At 46.0% G+C, this 20,363-nt stretch overlaps 1 protein-coding gene across 1 annotated transcript in view; it reads left to right on the forward strand.

Moving 5' to 3' along the window:
* The window catches only part of LOC121546553 (semaphorin-3ab-like), a 34,674-nt gene extending 14,553 nt beyond the window's left edge, over nt 1-20,121 (forward strand). The window contains exons 2-17 of the mRNA XM_041857805.1: nt 1,519-1,673; nt 3,048-3,110; nt 3,384-3,503; nt 4,266-4,359; nt 6,150-6,269; nt 6,968-7,113; nt 7,291-7,405; nt 12,419-12,491; nt 13,743-13,887; nt 14,186-14,405; nt 16,120-16,208; nt 16,299-16,340; nt 16,848-17,005; nt 17,319-17,380; nt 17,481-17,623; nt 19,198-20,121. Of these exons, the coding sequence (XP_041713739.1) occupies nt 1,519-1,673; nt 3,048-3,110; nt 3,384-3,503; nt 4,266-4,359; nt 6,150-6,269; nt 6,968-7,113; nt 7,291-7,405; nt 12,419-12,491; nt 13,743-13,887; nt 14,186-14,405; nt 16,120-16,208; nt 16,299-16,340; nt 16,848-17,005; nt 17,319-17,380; nt 17,481-17,623; nt 19,198-19,650 (2,198 nt within the window). The 3' untranslated portion in view covers nt 19,651-20,121. The remainder of the gene's footprint in view (nt 1-1,518; nt 1,674-3,047; nt 3,111-3,383; nt 3,504-4,265; nt 4,360-6,149; nt 6,270-6,967; nt 7,114-7,290; nt 7,406-12,418; nt 12,492-13,742; nt 13,888-14,185; nt 14,406-16,119; nt 16,209-16,298; nt 16,341-16,847; nt 17,006-17,318; nt 17,381-17,480; nt 17,624-19,197) is intronic.
* Nucleotides 20,122-20,363: the final 242 nt, after the last annotated feature.

Below are 20,363 nucleotides of genomic sequence, written 5' to 3' on the forward strand. Positions count from 1 at the left end.
TCACGTAGCCGTGGCTTGCTATACAAAGCAGGCACACAGGCATGGAGGCATTCAGTTACTGTTCGAACAAAAAACATCCAGTCAGAGGCAGTCCTCTGGGCGAAAACAGCTCGTTGATGAGAGGTCGAAGGAGAATGGCAAGAATCGTGCAAGCTAACAGGTGGGCCACAAACAGGCAAGTAAGATGGGTATACTCTTAGCAAGGAATTTGATGGTGATATTTGGGACGTGTCACTCAACAAGTTTGTCAATATTAGGGACGTGTGCCATTTTGTCAATCTTACTCTCAGTCTTCCCGATATCTTCAAATACATCTTTGCTACTTCTTTCACCCAAAAAATTAAACTGATTCAATGAACTCCAAATGGCAGTTTATTTTATTGTTGTACTTTCCCTCAATAACAGACAGTCCCCTCCCTGTCTGCTCCAAATTAGCTCTCCATTTCATTATTTTTTTCTCTTTCATGCCCTTCTCCCCATCGATTTATCCTCTTTCTCATCGCTGTATCGTTTCTTCCACGCTCGTCATGTCTCATTTCTCAGTCTGTCAGTCTCATCACAGTGGCATCAGTCTAATCTCACTGTTCCAGTTTTACCACCAGACACTGTCTGTCAGTAAGTCTCCATCTTCTCCAAACCCTCCTCCTTCTATCTTCTATCAAACACATATGCGAGCTAAGCTTTAGAGCTAAGCTTTCCTAAAGTGAAACAGTTACTTCCATGTGTTAGAATAGTTAGACGAATGTAAACCAGTCCATCCTCAAAATTCCTTCCTATGTGATCTCAAAGCTTATAGACATCTGCTATGCTGTATGTTAGTGTAGATCAGTTTGTGTGGGAGAAGTGTGGTTTCACAATAAGAGTAGACTGACAGAAGTGACGATTGTCATCCTCTGCTAATCGCTACTCTTAGCTATCCAGCTATCGGATCTATCTCGTACAGCCTCTATCATAGCTTTCATTGTCTCACTGATGTATCACCCACTATTGTCTAATCTGTCTGGAGATGTACTAGTTACTTTTGTCTGATGGACTTGTACTTTGACTTTGCCCGATAAGAGTGCTTGAGAAATGAATAGAAGAATGTGTGATAGATACTGTGGGACAGGGTTTGTGCTGTGTTATATTATGTCTGTTTGTGGAGTGGAGTTGGACTTATGCAGAGTCATAGCCACAGAGTATTACAACTCATATGATTGATGGATGCAGCCTAGTACCCCTCATTAGCTGTTCTTTGGTGTACCATATGAGATATTATAGCTGGTGTGTGACTATGTGTTTTCGATCTCTCTGCCTTTCTATCTGTATATCATAAGCTGTCAATAAATTGTTTGACCATACTGTCAAGTTGTATTCGTCATTAGGTTATAGATGCAGTATAACTTAATATTGATGTCTGTACCATATTGTGACTGTACCCTCATGTCTCTCCGCTGTACGGTGTCCATATTAGGACAGCCTCAGTACTGTGCTTCTGGTTGTTGTATTCATCTCTGGATTTTTCTCTCTCTCTCTCAGAGCTTGTCCAGAACGGCCGTCTTCTGTCCCTGCCCCTGGCGGCGGGGGACATGCACTCTCTGCTGCCAGACGAAGATGGCCGCCGGCTCTACGTGGCCATGAAGGACAACCTGCTGTCCACCAGCCTGGACGACATCTCACAGAACCCCCACAAGGTCAGACTGCCCGGCTCTCTATAGGCTTCTCACGCATAGGGGCTTTTCACACTACTGAGCCCAACCGAGCCCAACTAAACCAAGCTGCACTGAGCTGTCCTGGTGACACGTCCACCATAGTTGTTGGAACTTTGTTGAAAAAGGCGATGTGAAAATCGATTATCCAAACCACAGTTTGGCTCTGGTCTGCATGATAGTGTGAAAAGGGTAATAGATTCAATACAATAACATTAACACATTCATTCATACAGCTACACTCAGTAAGGAAAACTGAAAGGAAAACTGTAACTCAGAAAACCTTGTGAGAGAAAGAAGGGGGTGGATGAATGTCACAGTCACTGTGTGTTGTCCAGTGTGCATGGCTAATGTAATGTAGGGGATAATTAAGCTCAATTTGATGGTAATGAGAATACAGAGGAGGAAGCCATCTCCAGCTGTCCAGCATCCCTTCCTCTTTCCATTAAGCCCCCTGTGTCTCTCAACCACTCTCTTTCAGACAAACACTCATTCTAATAAACAAAGATCCACACACACTCTGTCCACCTCTCTACTGTGTGTACCCATGGCCACTACCAGTCATATCCTCATTTCTCTCCTTTTCCACTTCCTCTCTCTCAGACTCTCATTCTAATACACATAGACACACATTTATACAGGAACTCTCTCATACAATCTCTCCCAGACAGAAGTAGCACGTAGTGTATAAGTGAGGGTTTCATTCACCCCTGTTCCCATTTCTGCCTGGCAGGAGATTGGGTGGAGCCATGAGCCCTCTAATAAAGCTATCCTCTGATCAACCAACCCCTGAGGCATTCCTACTGCATGAGTCCCTCACCACCAGCCCACATCACTCAAACTGACTGAAGAGCTGTGTGTGTGTGTGTGTGTGTGATCACTCTCTCCACCATTCCATTTATCCATGCCCACTACCAGTCATATCCTCCTTCTCTTTTATTAGATGTTCTCTCTCCCTACCACATTCAAACCCCCCAGTTCCTTTTCGGTAGATTACTAATTGAATTGCATGTTGCACAGGGATTAGTGTAGTGTCTATGCATTTCCATATCTTTGTCCATGTGACAGAGCATTTTCAGCTGCCAATGTATAAAACTCCCATCCAATAAATGTTATTTGTCACAGATGGTTGATTTATATAAGGTTGTTTTTCACAGTGAGAACTATGGGGGTCTCTCATTCTACTCCTCCCTCTGGTATTCAGTGATAATGAAAACATCTTTATCTTATCACATGATCTCTGCTACGGTCCCTAAATGACTAACTCAGTGAACATGCTATGGAGGTTAGTCATCTATGGTGGCATGATACCGGCTAATCATGGTGGCATGACAACTATACTGGCTCTTCCTCTTTCAGCTCTACTGGCCAGCAAGTCCAGACCGTGTCCAAGAGTGTTTGATGGCTGGAAAGGACCGGGAGGTGAGTGGTTATGGTGTAAACACACACAACACACACACACACACACACACACACACACACACACACACACACACACACACACACACACACACACACACACACACACACACACACACACACACACACACACACACACACACACAGACAAACACACACTCACACACTAACACACACACTCACAAACTCACACACACACTCACACACTCAAACACACACTCACACATGCACACACTCACACACACACACTGTGCTAACTTCTAGTCTCCCCTACAGTTGGAGTGTGCTAACTTCCTGCGGGTACTGCAGCCCTACAACCAGACCCACCTGTATGTGTGTGGAACGGGAGCCTTCAACCCTCGCTGTGCCTTCATCCCCACCAACACCTTCCTCAAGGTAAAATCACACACACGCACACGGAAACACACATGGACACGCACTCCCACAGACACACACACAAACACACACACACACTCCGTCCTTACCCACTCCAACCCCTCGATTGGTTGAATTAGGTGTTTTAATGATTTTAGCCCAACATGTGCACACCCAGAGTGGTTTGAGAACCACGCTCTACTGATGCCTATCTCAAGCTTTCCCTCTCTATCTGTCCTATAGCAATAAATCCTATATCTGTGTGTATATCTATCTGACTATAGGTCTAGCTGTCTACCCCTATAGCTGCGCTATCTGTAGGTATACCTATGTGTACTGTACTGTGTACCGCTATACCCTGATACCAGCCTATCCTATCTGTCTCTGTGTGTTTACCACGTGTCTAAACAATTCTTAGCTAAACTCCCTCCCTCCCTCCCTCCCTCCCTCCCTCCCTCCCTCCCTCCCTCTCTCTTCCTCTTTCTCGCTTTCTTCTTTCACCTTCTCACACACTATTCTTTTCACCCCACTCTGGTCCCCAGTGTGCTGGTGTCTGTGTTTCTGAGAGAAGGTACTAAACCCATGAAAGGGGCTCAGACAATGCTGTGCATTGAGCGGCCAGCGGAGCTACCTCCCTCACATTGCATTGTCTACCTCATTAATCTATACAAGTCTGGGAAAGTTTCAGAGCTGTACTGTACATTAGTTATGTGGCAGTGTGTGTGTGTGCATGCGTGTGCACACTGTGTATAATGTGTTTATTCAATTCTGTTTATTTGGCAGTCAGAGCGACAAACTCTGTCATTTGGAGAGACTGAATGTGGGAAGGGAAAGTGTCCATACGATCCACACCAGAAAACTGCCACAGCCGTTATTGGTAAGACCACGACAGTACAGTGGGGAAAAAAAGTATTTAGTCAGCCACCAATTGTGCAAGTTCTCCCACTTAAAAAGATGAGAGAGGCCTGTATATTTCATCATAGGTACACGTCAACTATGACAGACAAATTGAGAAAAAAAATCCAGAAAATCACATTGTAGGATTTTTAATGAATTAATTTGCAAATTATGGTGGAAAATAAGTATTTGGTCACCTAGAAACAAGCAAGATTTCTGGCTCTCACAGACCTGTAACTTCTTCTTTAAGAGGCTCCTCTGTCCTCCACTCGTTACCTGTATTAATGGCACCGGTTTGAACTTTTATCAGTATAAAAGACACCTGTCCACAACCTCAAACAGTCACACTCCAAACTCCACTATGGCCAAGACCAAAGAGCTGTCAAAGGACACCAGAAACAAAATTGTAGACCTGCACCAGGCTGGGAAGACTGAATCTGCAATAGGTAAGCAGCTTGGTTTGAAGAAATCAACTGTGGCAGCAATTATTAGGAAATGGAAGACATACAAGACCACTGATAATCTCCCTCGATCTGGGGCTCCACGCAAGATCTCACCCCGTGGGGTCAAAATGATCACAAGAACGGTGAGCAAAAATCCCAGAACCACACGGGGGGACCTAGTGAATGACCTGCAGAGAGCTGGGACCAAAGTAACAAAGTCTACCATCAGTAACACACTACGCCGCCAGGGACTCAAATCCTGCAGTGCCAGACGTGTCCCCCTGCTTAAGCCAGTACATGTCCAGGCCCGTCTGAAGTTTGCTAGAGTGCATTTGGATGATCCAGAAGAGGATTGGGAGAATGTCATATGGTCAGATGAAACCAAAATATAACTTTTTGGTAAAAACTCAACTCGGTCGTGTTTGGAGGACAAAGAATGCTGAGTTGCGTCCAAAGAACACCATACCTACTGTGAAGCATGGGGGTGGAAACATCATGCTTTGGGGCTGTTTTTCTGCAAAGGGACCAGGACGACTGATCCGTGTAAAGGAAAGAATGAATGGGGCCATGTATCGTGAGATTTTGAGTGAAAACCTCCTTCCATCAGCAAGGGCATTGAAGATGAAACGTGGCTGGGTCTTTCAGCATGACAATGATCCCAAACACACCGCCCGGGCAACGAAGGAGTGGCTTCGTAAGAAGCATTTCAAGGTCCTGGAGTAGCCTAGCCAGTCTCCAGATCTCAACCCCATAGAAAATCTTTGGAGGGAGTTGAAAGTCTGTGTTGCCCAGCGACAGCCCCAAAACATCACTGCTCTAGAGGAGATCTGCATGGAGGAATGGGCCAAAATACCAGCAACAGTGTGTGAAAACCTTGTGAAGACTTACAGAAAACGTTTGACCTGTGTCATTGCCAACAAAGGGTATATAACAAAGTATTGACAAAACTTTTGTTATTGACCAAATACTTATTTTCCACCATAATTTGCAAATAAATTCATTAAAAATCCTACAATGTGATTTTCTGGATTTTTTTTTCTCATTTTGTCTGTCATAGTTGACGTGTACCTATGATGAAAATTACAGGCCTCTCTCATCTTTTTAAGTGGGAGAACTTGCACAATTGGTGGCTGACTAAATACTTTTTTTCCCCACTGTATGTCTGTGAGTAAGTGTCTTGTGTGTGAGTAAGTGCACAATAATACAAGGACCTGTTTGCTGTCCTTAAAGGTGAATGTTGATGTATAATGTGTGTTTATATGTGCTGTTCTATAGGGTAGGCCTATATAGTATGGTGGATAATGTGTTTGTCTGCATTTGTGTACAGATGGCGAGCTGTATGCTGGGATCTCATCCGACTTCATGAGTCGAGACTCGGCCTTCTTCCGCAGCCTGGGCAGTCGTCATGTGATCCGCACCGAGCAGTACGACTCCACCTGGCTGCAGGGTAAGGAACTTCATCTCAGCGTTTGTAGCGGGTGATTTGGACGGAGTCAGGCGCATGAGGGTAAATCACAGAATAAATGGTTTATTCGGTAAGACAGTGGTACTCAGCAATGCGTAAAACACTCCAGTGCGGTAAATACGGCGCACTGGAGAAAACAAGGCACACGGGTGAAAATCCTGGCGATAAAAGATACAATACAGCTCCACCGAGCTATAGTGACCTCCACAATAAACAATCACACACAAAGACAAGGGGGCAGAGTGAATACTTATACAGGTACTAATGAGGGGATATGAACCAGGTGTGTGTAATAAACAAGACAAAACAAATGGAATGATGAAATGAGGAGCGGCAGTGTCTAGAAGGCCGGTGACGACGAACGCTGAAGCCTGCCCGAAGGAGAGGAGGCAGCTTCAGAGGAAGTCGTGACAGCGTTCTAGGATTCTGTAGGAACCTCTCCATAGGCTTGATCAAACAATAAAAACTGAATCATTTCTGTTCATTCTCTCTTTCACTCTTACTTATCACAATGTTTCCTCTCATTCTCTGGCATTTGTTTTCTTTCTCTTTCACTCTCTCTCTCTTTCTATTGTTCTCTCTCATTTGTAAACTCTCTCTGCTCTCTCTTTCTCTCTCTCTCCCTCTTTCCTTCTGTCTAAATTGCAAACTCTCTCTCTCTCCCTCTCTCTCTCTGTCAGATGCCCAGTTTGTTAAGGTGGCCTCGATGGCGGAGACTGATAACCCAGAGGATGACAAGGTGTACGTGTTCTTCACTGAGCGGGCTCAGGAGGCAGAGGGGGCAGCTGGGAAGGTGCTGTACTCCCGAGTGGCGCGCGTCTGCAAGGTAAGATCTCTACGTGCCTGTGTGTGTCTACTGGTACTGACGTGTGTTGGCATTACACGGGCATATGCACTTGTAGACTTGTGTGTTTATAGATGTGCCTGTCTGTGTGTTTCTTTATCTTTTTTCTATCATAGTTGCTGTCTATGTCGATCATGACATCTGTTCTAATCTGTACAGAATGACATTGGTGGCCAGCGGAGTCTGGTGAACAAGTGGAGCACCTTCCAGAAGGCACGTATAGTCTGCTCCGTCCCTGGATCCGACGGGATACAGACTCACTTTGACCAACTACGTGAGTATCAACTACAGTATGGTCCTCTGTAGCTCAGCTGGTAGAACACGGCGCTTGTAACGCCAAGGTAGTGGGTTCGATCCCCGGGACCACCCATACACAAAAAATGTATGCATGCATGACTGTAAGTCGCTTTGGATAAAAGCGTCTGCTAAATGGCATATTAACTATCAACTTTACCTCACTCTCACTGACCAGTGACCACACACATGACCATAAGTTCACCGTCCATAACCATGAATACACAGAGTGAAACATACAGACAATCATCCTAAAGTACAACAGACATACCATATGTCTTCAATAGTATTCAATCTCAATAAGACAGCAGTGGGGGAGGGAGTGAATGTTGTACAGACTATATAGGCGCCGAAGCAGCTATGGTAGTGAAGATTCTATGCTTGGTCAACAGAAGGCCCAGTGTTTGATCATGCAGCCAGTATAACTCCACTCCACCCCACCCTGGCTTGTGGTATTCCACTCTGTTACCACGGTGACCAGCAGCCCTGTCCCTTTACCCTGCTCTGCCTCTGTAGTACTTCAGCCCTGGTCGCCCAGGCAACAGCTCTGAAGTATCTTAGTGTCTATTAGAGAGGATTCAAGAGTCTGGCACTGTCCTTCTGCTGTTTCATCTTCTGTTTTTCAATCACAGGGTGATTAGTGTGTGTGTGTGCGCATGTGTGTGTTATGTTTAAGTACACTATCAGTCAAAAGTTTGGACACACCTACTCATTCAAGGGTTTTTCTTTATTTGTACTATTTTTTACATTGTAGAATAATAGTGAAGACATCAAAACTATGAAATAACACATATGGAATCATGTAGTAACCAAAAAAGTGTTAAACAAATCAAAACATATTTTATATTTGAGATTCTTCAAATAGCCATCCTTTACCTTGACGACAGCTTTGCACACTCTTGGCATTCTCTCAACCAGCTTCATGAGGTAGTCACCTAGAATGCATTTCAGTTAACAGGTGTGCCTTGTTAAAAGTTAATTTGTGGAATGTATTTCCTTCTTAATGCGTTTGAGCCAATCAGTTGTGTTGTGACAAGGTATACAGAAGATAGCCCTATTTGGTAAAAGACCAAGTCCATATTATGGCAAGAACAGCTCAAATAAGCAAAGAGAAATGACAGTCCATCATTACTTTAAGACATGAAGGTCAGTCAATAAAGAAAAACCCTTGAATGAGTAGGTCTGTCCAAACTTTTGACTGGAAGTGTATGCACTCTGTCATCGCTGGTTATATAGGCCATGGTGTATCAGTAAGTGATGTGATCAGTAGCTGGCCTCACTGAGAGCGAGACAGAGAGACAGGACCAGTCCCTTATCACATCTATCTTTGTGAAGACAACCAGACAGTAGAATAAACAACCTGAGCCCTACTTCACCCCCCTCCTTCCTTCTCTCTGGGGTTATACTGAGGCAAAGTCAACTACACACATTATGACACACATATGCACACGCAGACACACGCACGCCCACACACACACACACACACACACACACACACACACACACACACACACACACACACACACACACACACACACACACACACACACACACACACAATGACACACATCCCTTTCTGTCCAACCCAACATGTCTCACCCAGGACAGTGAGTAGTAGGATGAACATAAACATCCCCACACAACAACCTGCCCCGGGACACGTTGCAGCTGAAAAGATCATCAAAGATCATCAGCCCAAGAATGCCGCCGGTGTTTTGTTTACGCCATGCTCCGTCGGCCAGAAACACTACGAATCCCATGAGCGCCTGGTGTGTGTCCGGGTCCCTCATGGTGGAGGAGTGGACACAGTCTGAGTCAGGTTGTTATCTATGCCGGAACTTCAACAGGAATATTTGAGCTGAACTTGTGTGAGCTTTAACAAGAGCCACTATCCTGGCAGGTCATCTCTGTTTGTACAGGTGAAAGGGATCGTTTACAGTGTGGAGTACTCAACCATCAACACTTACTAAATACATTAGTTTCTAATCCTACAGTCAGAATAAAGTGGTTCCAACTGTAGTCTTGGATTGAAAGCTTATGAGAGACATGGTTAGCAAAACTCTTAGAGTATCAGAGTTTAGTAGAAATTGTATGGATATAAATATAGCCCACTGGGCACAGACATCAATTCAACGTCTATTCCACGTTGGTTCAACGTCATTTCATTGAAATGACGTGGAAACAATGTTGATTCAACCAATGTGTGCCCAGTAAGAGAAACATGTAAACATTAGAAGGGTGTAAATGGTCAGAATCCCATAAACAGAATTTACTGCTATGTTGTTGTGTTGTTATTCAGGACAGTCATACCATGGGTTTGGACCAGGAGACACTAACTGTTAGACCACATAGTTGAGGTTTGAACACTTCGGTCCTGAAGCAGAGGACAACGAGGTCCAGATTTCAGTGATTTAGAGGAAGTTCCTATGTGTGTGTGTGTGTGGCCAGGTATGCAAGACATAACCCACATCCTAGTCCCTAGATAGCCCAACTCTGATGCGGGAAAAGGAGTGAGAAGGAGGAGTGAAGAGGAGGGGTGAGGAGTTGAGGAGAAGGGGTCGTTTTTTGGGATAAGGCTGGGGCGGATAGGGGCTGGAGCCTGAGGGGTGTGGGCCAGACAAGGATATCTACCCTCCAGGGGAACAGATCCCTTTGTTTAGAGGAACTGACACAAGTAGGGTCCTCAGGAGAGAAAATTAGAGACACAGAGAGAAAGGGAGAGAGGGAGAGAGGGAGAAGGAGAGAGAGAGAGAACGAAAGAGAGAGAGAGAATGAGAGAGAGAGAGAGAGAGAGAGAGAGAGAGAGAGAGAGAGAGAGAGAGAGAGAGAGAGAGAGAGAGGGGGGAGGGAGGGAGAGAGAGAGAGACAGATACAGAAACAGAGACAGAGAGACAGCCAGCAGTGCCTCCGCAGCATGGTGTACCCAAACTCCTCTGCTGTGTGTTGTGCCCTGGGCTATGCAGCGGCGTTTGTGTGTGTGTGCAGTGGTGTGTGTGTGTGTGTGTGGGAGGTAAGATTAGATTCCCACCAGACTGATCCCATCGAGGCCACCTGAAGCAGCAGGAACGAGAGGAATGTGAGAATACTTATACGCTTCACTGTGTTCCACACCACAACTACAAGCCCACCATACATACTGTCTGTATGCTAGCGTGTGTGTCTGTTTGTCCGTTTGTGTGTTTGTGCATGCATTCTTGTGTACTGTGTATACATAGACTTCGCGTGCATACATATCAATTTCTTGTTTGTGTACATGTACATGTGTCATATATTTGGTCAGTGGTTGATCTGTGTCATGGGGAGGGGAGGGATGGTGGACAGTGTGGGGCCATAGAAGACAGAGAGGCAGAGAGGCCTAGCTAAATGGCAGGGGAGGGCTGCTATAGGAGGATTGGTCATGGAGGATCAGCTCGTCTCCAGCTCTCACACTGAGATGGCATATTACTGCCTGGGATTCATTAGGTTGGCCCACTCAGCCGTACCACCACACCAAACAGCATTAGTCACGCACACACAAATAGGAACACACTTGTACACACTCACACACACACATAGGAACACACTTGTACACTTGCTCGCTCACATGCAAGCACACAAGCACGCTCGCATGCTCACACATACATACGCACACACTTACCTTCTGAAGGTAGTCCATCGTATCCGATGATGACTTCCACTACTGCTTGTGGGTTCGCTGACGACTGTATAATCTGATGCGGGATGCACACTGTCTGCCGTTGAGGCCGGTCACTTCACCAGGCTACGTTCAGTCCTTTTTTCCTCGGCCAACTGCAATCCTTGATGGCAGAGGCCGGTCCACATCAACAGTCTGGAGGGAGGCAGGGTTTATCCCACACTTCTTTAGTGATATCTTCAGTTGGTCCTTTAGTCGCTTTTTCTGGCCACCTGAAGAGCGACGGCCCAGTTGTGGCTGTCCGTACAGTATATTTCGTGGCAGGCAATCCTCTGGCATCCGGATAGCATCGCGAGCCATCTAAGCTAGTGGTGTGGGATGGACTCCTCAGTGCTCCTGCAGTTGGTTCTCTGTAGGATCTCTGAGTGCGGAACACAATCCTGCCAGGTCACTTTCAAAATGCGCACCCCACCTCTGGACACTCTTAGTTGATGAGAGTAGACCCATCTGCTCTTCGGAGGGGACAGAGAAAGCAACTTCTTGGGCTGTGGGTGGTTTTCAGGGCATCATAAAAGTTGTGTATGTCATATCTGTCCACACAAGATTGGATTTCTTGTGCTTTGGCGATCCACCACTCATTTTGTAGATGTCGTAGAGCACTCTGTGCCTCCCTCCACTGCACTTGCCATTGCTTTTTGAGGGCTTCAGAAGTGGGGTTGTTGAGTGTGGCTTTATGTACCTTGAGTACGCTGTGGAGGGTACGTGGAGTTTTCGTCAAACCAGTTCTGATGTTTCTTGCTGCTGTAGCTGATGGAGTGGGCTGCTGATAGAGTGATGTGCTTAAGGAAGACCATTTGTCATCAATTGGACCCTCCTCATTCAGGAGGAGTTGTTCTGCTAGAGAGTGACGTAGGTTGTTACGTGCTTCTGTTTCCTGAAGTCGAGCACAGTTTTATTACTTTTTTGGTGGACTTCTTGAGGCGGATTCTGAGCTTGGTTAAGATCATCTGATGATCTGTCCAGCACACCGCTCCTCCCATGGCTCGTGTAATGAGAACACACACAGAGAATACTCCTCACATTACATTTACATTTTAGTCATTTAGCAGACTCTCTTATCCAGACTTACAGTTAGTGAGTGCATACATTTTCATACTGGCCCCCCGTGGGAAACGAACCCACAACCCTGGCGTTGCAAGCGCCATGCTCTACCAACTGAGCTACAGGGGACTTATGCATACAACCCTAACACAAACTCAACCCTGTCATGTCACATATTTAATGCAAATCAGCCATATAATCAGTTTGACCCAAGTCTCTTACCTAATGCAACATGTATCCCTTCTCTTCTCCTTCCAGAGGACATCTTTATCCTCCATGATGGGAAGGACAAGAAGAACCCTCTGATCTACGGACTCTTTACCACATCCAGGTGATTCAGCCTCCGGCACAAAGTTCACCACAACCCCGCTGCCATTGGAACTTCATTCATTATTTTATTGTTTCCCATGGCTGATGTTATAATGGCTTATGTAGCTGTTATAAACCCTTTATGAATGCATACATAAGGGATGCGCGGGCTACAGTAATGTGTCATCAGATATATATGATAGGCTGTGTATCCCACTGAGGGATACAATGATATAAAGCAGTTATGAGACAGTGATCATTTTAACTCAAATCAAAACATGGCTATTGTCTTGGGCTGCATATTTCTGTTGCACATGTTTTGTGTTGTACAGTGTTTTATTCTGACAGTAGTTTGTATTCAGTCTGGTTTGGCTGCCTGGCGGGAGACAAGTGGCTAGAGTAATACATGCAGTGGGTTAAGAGAGAGGGAGAGCGTGTGTATATTTGCGTGTGTACTCCGTGTGTGTGTACTCCCCGTATTAGGCAATGGTGGAGAGATGGGAGAGGCTAGGTTGAGTTATTTTTCATAGGATCATACTTTCCAAACACAGTGACACCAAGCCTTAGCAGCAGAAATGTATGGTAATTCAGTAGTTCAAACCAGTTCATAAGAAAGCCTTTCTCTATATGACTCTATGGTCTATACTTTGATCCTTAATATGTTTCACATTAGAAAGGTCAAAGTCATTGTGTCTTTCTGTATTGTTTGTGTGTGTGTGTGTGTGTGTGTGTGTGTGTGTGTGTGTGTGTGAGAGAGAGCGATAAAGACAAAAAGAGAGACAAAGAGAGAGAGAAAGTGCATTGTCTGCAATGACACATTCTATCTGAGTTCTGTGAATAGTGCAGAGGTTCAGAGAGGTTCTGGGAATAGACCAGTAAACTGGGCTCTGGGAGCGTGTGGGCTGAGGGCCAGGGGCCAAGGAGGTGGGGAGGGCTCTGAGGTTGACCCTATCCGGGGTGGGGTTTCACTTGTAAAATATACATTTAGAAATCTATAATCATGGAAACGGTGACATACAGTACTATAGTTCACTGCCAATGCCAGTATGATTGATGGTGGTAATGGAGCAGCCCTATGTTGACGACAGGCATTGGCTTCAGTGAATACTGATCTGATCTGGAATCAGGGTTGAGACACGGAAACTTTGACACACACCCCATCAGTATGTGACAGATGATAACAGACACACAACTGACAGGCTGTGTGAGTTTCATTGTGTTTGACAGTTGATTGACAGATAATAATGACTGACACACCATCTCTCTTCCCCAGTGACGTTCTGAACGGTTCGGCGGTGTGTGTGTACCGCATGCAGGATGTGGTAAGGGCCTTCAAGGGAAACTTCTACCACAAGGAGGGACCACAGTACAAGTGGGCCGAGTTCACAGGAAAGGTCCCCTACCCAAGACCTGGCACAGTAAGTTCTCTCCTAATGAGCTGTCATTCCCTGTCCATCATTACTCACCATTTTCTGATTCGTCATGTTATACTGAATGTAGCTGAAGACGAGGCTCTCTACCAGTCAAAGTTGAGGAATTCAAGCACTATCTTTGACCCAACTCTAGATCAACAACAACTCTAATCCAAACGCCCAACTTTTTTCTTCTCAACCTTAACTTGATCCCAACATTAACCATGTCATGCCCAACTCTTTCCATGTCATTGAATGCTTGATGCCAATGCAGCTCTGTCTATCTCTCTCTCTCTCCCTTCAGTGTCCCAGCAGTACATACGGTAGCTACAGCTCCACCTGGGAGTACCCTGATGACGTCATCTTCTTCAGCCGTACCCACCCTCTGCTGCAGGAGGCAGTGCTGCCGCTGGGAGGGCGCCCTCTGTTGGTCAGGGTGGGAGTGCACTACAAATTCAGCCGACTGCTCGTGGACCGAGTAGAGGCAGTGGATGGACAGTATGACGTCCTCTTCATCGGCACAGGTGTGGGGATAGGTTTTGTGTGTGTGTGTGTATGTGTACAGTGAGGGAAAAAAGTATTTGATCCCCTGCTGATTTTGTACGTTTGCCCACTGACAAATAAATGATCAGTCTATAATTTTAATGGTAGGTTTATTTGAACAGTGAGAGACAGAATAACAACAAAATAATCCAGAAAAACGCATGTCAAAAATGTTTTAAATTGATTTGCATTTTAATGAAGGAAATAAGTATTTGACCCCTCTGCAAAACATGACTTAGTACTTGGTGGCAAAACCCTTGTTGGCAATCACAGAGGTCAGACTTTTCTTGTAGTTGGCCACCAGGTTTGCACACATCTCAGGAGGGATTTTGTCCTACTCCTCTTTGCAGATCTTCTCCAAGTCATTAAGGTTTCGAGGCTGACATTTGGCAACTCAAACCTTCAGCTCCCTCCACAGATTTTCTATGGGATTAAGGTCTGGAGACTGGCTAGGCCACTCCAGGACCTTAATGTGCTTCTTCTTGAGCTACTCCTTTGTTGCCTTGGCCATGTGTTTTGGGTCATTGTCATGCTGGAATACCCATCCACGACCCATTTTCAATGCCCTGGCTGAGGGAAGGAGGTTCTCACCCAAGATTTGACGGTACATAGCCCCGTCCATCGTCCCTTTGATGCGGTAAAGTTGTCCTGTCCCCTTAGCAGAAAAACACCCCCAAAGCATAATGTTTCCACCTCCATGTTTGACGGTGGGGATGGTGTTCTTGGGGTCATAGGCAGCATTCCTCCTCCTCCAAACACGGCGAGTTGAGTTGATGCCAAAGAGCTCAGTTTTGGTCTCATCTGACCACAACACTTTCACCCAGTTCTCCTCTGAATCATTCAGATGTTCATTGGCAAACTTCAGACGGGCCTGTATATGTGCTTTCTTGAGCAGGGGGACCTTGCGGGCGCTGCAGGATTTCAGTCCTTCACTGCGTAGTGTGTTACCAATTGTTTTCTTGGTGACTATGGTCCCAGCTGCCTTGAGATCATTGACAAGATCCTCCCGTGTAGTTCTGGGCTGATTCCTCACCGTTCTCATGATCATTGCAACTCCACGAGGTGAGATCTTGCATGGAGCCCCAGGCCGAGGGAGATTGACAGTTATTTTGTGTTTCTTCCATTTGCGAATAATCGCACCAACTGTTGTCACCTTCTCACCAAGCTGCTTGCCGATGGTCTTGTAGCCCATTCCAGCCTTGTGTAGGTCTACAATCTTGTCCCTGACATCCTTGGAGAGCTCTTTGGTCTTGGCCATGGTGGAGAGTTTGGAATCTGATTGATTGATTGCTTCTGTGGACTGGTGTCTTTTATACAGGGAACAAACTGAGATTAGGAGCACTCCCTTTAAGAGTGTGCTCCTAATCTCAGCTCGTTACCTGTATAAAAGACACCTGGGAGCCAGACATATTTCTGATTGAGAGGGGGTCAAATACTTATTTCCCTCATTAAAATGCAAATCAATTTATGACGTTTTTGACATGCGTTTTTCTGCATTTTTTGGTTGTTATTCTGTCTCTCACTGTTCAAATAAACCTACCATTAAAATTATAGACTGATCATTTCTTTGTCAGTGGGCAAACGTACAAAATCAGCAGGGGATCAAATACTTTTTTCCCTCACTGTATATGTGCATGCGCGTGCGTGAGTGTGTGTTTGAGTACAGTACAAGCAGGAGTGTCCTCTGTGTTGCAGACTCAGGCCAGGTGCTGAAGTCTATCCCCCTCCCTAAAGAACACGGTGTCACCCAAGAGGTAACCCTGGAGCAGCTGCAGGTCTTCCAGGTAAAATTTGTTGTATCCTTACTTTGACATATCTGTAGTTTATTCTGTCGTCTGGTTTACCATAACACCTTTTCCCCTCTCCCCCCACAGCACAAGTCACCTGTGACTACCATGACACTGTCCAAGAAAAAGGTAAGAATGACACACATATACCCCCCCCCCCGCCCCCAAACACACACACAGCTCCCCATCTTATATCTCCAATGTGAGCTTCATCACCAGTTGCTATGGTAACCACCGAGTGATGAGGACTCCCACTGGGCACAGACGTCAATTCAACGTCTATTCCATGTTAGTTCAATTTAATTTCATTGAAATGACCTGGACACAACTTTGATTTAACCAGTGTGTGCCCAGTGGGCTGGCTAACATTGAGATGGTGAAACACACGTAAACATGCTCTGAAGCAGTCAGTCTCAGTCTTGTGTGAATGTGGAAAGTGTGAATCACCAAAGGCATGATTTCCTGAAATAACTGACGGTTGTGGCATCTGCTCTCTCAGCCATGTTATAATGATATGTCTTTCTTCTCTGTTTTCTTTTTCTGTATGTGTGTCTGTGTGTCTGTGTGTGTGTGTGTGTGTGTATGTGTGTGTGTGTGTGTGTGTGTGTGTGTGTGTGTGTGTGTGTGTGACTACAGCAGTGGCTGTTTGTGGGTTCTGCGGAGGGTGTGGCCCAGTTGGCTCTGTTCCAGTGTGAGCTGTACGGCCAGGCCTGCACTGAATGCTGCCTGGCTAGAGATCCCTACTGCACCTGGGACGGACACGCCTGCAGCCCCTTCATGCCCATCGCACGCAGGTGGGCCCGCTCAGCTCACACTCAATCCAGACTTATAATCCAACACTTACACTGTGTATCTAGCTAGCACTTCACACAGTTACAGTATAGAACTATAGTAGAAACTAAACATGAATAAACATGGTGTTTAAATATAGATTAAATTAAAGTTCTACCTTTAAGTCTATGACATGCCAGCTCACGCTCATTTACCCAGTACCCACTCATCCAATACATGTGCATGTAGCTATAGGCCTGCCCTACTTATAAATACTCACATTTAGTGCATACTCTTATCTAATATTATGTATTTTTTGGTTTCCTCTCTCTGAAGGAGGAACGCTCGTCAGGTTGGTGATGAGGAGGACCCTCTGACTCAGTGTGTCAGACAGGGAGGTGAGCAGGAACTGTCAGGAGCCACACCCCCACAGACATACACTAGCTTGGGTTTCTATGTAGAGCAGACCTTGTGACATTTTTCTCTGTCTCTGTTCAGCTGGTCTGCAAGTGAAATCAGAGCAGAGGATGATGATGGTTGCCGAGGGTAACAGCACCTATCTGGAGTGCATGCCCAAATCCAGACATGCAGCCGTCACCTGGTACAAACAGGCAGGAGAGAACAGCCCTGAGCTGCATCAGGTACATACTGTATGAAAAGATATGCACTCACTAACTGTAAGTCACTCTGGATAAGAGTGTCTGCTAAATGACTAAAATGTAAATGTAAAATGTACTGACACACCAGAGCATATGAGCGGAGTGGAGCGGGAGCGAGCATGGAGCGTGAGCGGACGGGTTTTGAACAGAGCGCAGAGCGGCATTTTTAAAAGGACGGAGCGTCGCCCTATGTCCCGCTCCAATTTCGCTCGCTCACACCACGAGTCTGAAGCATGCTCAAGCCTGACCCAGAATCCATCTGTTTAATTTAATTTGTGTCGTCCATGAATTTGTATTTTATAGAGCGAGAGGAGCAGCAGCAGCAACAAGAGAAAAGGGTTGAGGAATTCAAAAGTTTATTCACTGCACGCAAAGGCCCAACCATAACAAGGGAGAGAAAAAGAGAGCTGGATGTAGCATTTTTTGAAATGATTTTCATGGACTATGAACCGCTGAGTAAAGGAGAACGCGAAGGGATGCAACACTTCGCCAGCGCAGCTCAACTGGGCTACACCCCCCCAAGAAACTATGATAAATCAGTACTTTACTTTGTCAAATTTACATCTGAGATGCCCCATTCACATGCTTCAGCTGGCGATCAAAAACGCCTTTAACGAGCACGACAACATTAATAGGCTGTTAGTGAAAGTCGGGCACCTGGTGAAAAGTGTACGCAAGAGCACAGAGGAAACCGACCAATTAGGTGTCCGCCCCACAAATGCCTGCGCCATTCGATGGAGCAGCCAGCTGCGGATGATTCAGTCGTTCATCCGGTTGTTCCAAAAAGACCCGTTATGGCAAAACAAACTCAAGTCTAATGTTGCTAACATCACCATGAATCAAGTACGGCAGCTGACGCACCTTGTCAGTGTGCTGACACCACTAGCAGATCTCACAGACAAAATGCAGAAGGAGCTGGGGAACCTGGGGATGATCCTCCCTGCTGTCACAGAAATCAAATCCCTGCTCACCGATTACACTCACGCTGCACTTCCAATGGGCATCGCTGCTTTTGCAGAAACATTGGCAAACATTCGCTATGGAATATACTATACTGATTAACATCTCATTTTAGCGTCAGTGTTAGATCCCCGTTTCAAGACAGAATGGATAATCCGAGATGAGTCTGTATGCAACAAATTCGGGGAGATAAAGTAAGGCTGTGGTTTAAGCTAAAAGTGAAATACATGCAGATTTTGTTCCTTTTTTGGAGCGAGCGGGGGCGATTTGAGTGGAGCACGATGCAAACTGCGTTGAGCGCTGAGCGATAATGAGCGGACTGGCCTGATGTGGCTTTGAGCGGGGGGAGCGGAGGGGTGAACAGCTCCGTGAGCGAGGAGCTGAGATTCTCACCGCTCCACTCCGCTCATATGCTCTGTGACACACAGGCAGTTACACGCGCGCACACACACATGCACGCGCACACACACACATACACACACACATATACACACACACACACATACACATGAACACACACACCACACACACACACACACACACACACACGAACACACACACACACCTACACACTCACAATCCTCTCTGTGTTGCAGTTGCAGTCAGGAGAGCAGCTTGTGGTGATAGAGAGAGGTGTTCTGATCCGTCGGGCCGAGATGGGTCACTCTGGCGTGTACCACTGTCAACTGGAGGAGCATGGCTTCCGCTGGACCGCCGTCACCATCCGTCTGAGTGTGTGGAGCCCCTCCCGTGCCCTCTCCTGGTCCCCTAGCAACACCAACCCCAGTCCAGATGCCTCCCAGCCCTGGTACCAGGACGTCATGGCCCTCATCCACCCCAGCAGCCTGGAGAAGCACTGTCAGAGGCTGGGCTTCCGACAACGCCGCAACCGCAACCGCGACCAGGATAAGACCAAGGACAGCGACCGCAAGACAGGGGACGGCCCCAGGGGCGAGAGGCACAAACATGGAGGCCGAGGAGGAGATGGAGGAGGAGGCAGGAGGAAGAGCAGAAGCAAACCCCAGCAGAGGTCTCCACGAAGTGCTTAGATGCTCTACTGCCTACGACATGCTTTCTCCTGACTTACACACTCAAACACTGTCTCACTCTCTCAAAGACACACACCTTTACAAAAACACATATTAATGTCGAATGGGGACATAGGAGGTTCAGTGTGGGCTGGACTCAGAAATGTGAATATGATTGCTTAGCGTGTTCTATGAAGGATGCACAGCATGTCTAAGAGACTGGTGAGGAATATATTAAGGCATGAAGAGGACCTGGAAGAATGTGGTGTCTCATAAGACACAGTATGTGAACTTGTCTGAGGAACTGACTGGGTATAATGTACAGAGAATAAATGCCCTGAAGGTGAAGCTAGCTGGGATCTGTCCTAATGAAAGACAGAGAGGGAGTCAAAAGGACTCAAGCATGTGAGAGAGACTTAAGTGTCTCTGAGGCACAAAATGTTGATTTGTCTTTGATGTTTAATGTAAAAAAAATATATATGTTTAACTTTCTGTGTCGTATTTATTTCTGTTTTGAATAAAACAGTTAGTTTCAGTAGTTGTATAAGGTCTGTTTTATTTAGTAAATGCTCTGTGGTGTTCATCAGGCTTTCAACTCAAGCTTGACTCCTCATACAGTGGGGAAAAAAAGTATTTAGTCAACCACCAATTGTGCAAGTTCTCCCACTTAAAAAGATGAGAGAGGCCTGTAATTTTCATCATAGGTACACGTCAACTATGACAGACAAAATGAG

This window comes from Coregonus clupeaformis, chromosome 30 (genome assembly GCF_020615455.1).
Source record: "Coregonus clupeaformis isolate EN_2021a chromosome 30, ASM2061545v1, whole genome shotgun sequence".
Taxonomy (NCBI): domain Eukaryota; kingdom Metazoa; phylum Chordata; class Actinopteri; order Salmoniformes; family Salmonidae; genus Coregonus; species Coregonus clupeaformis.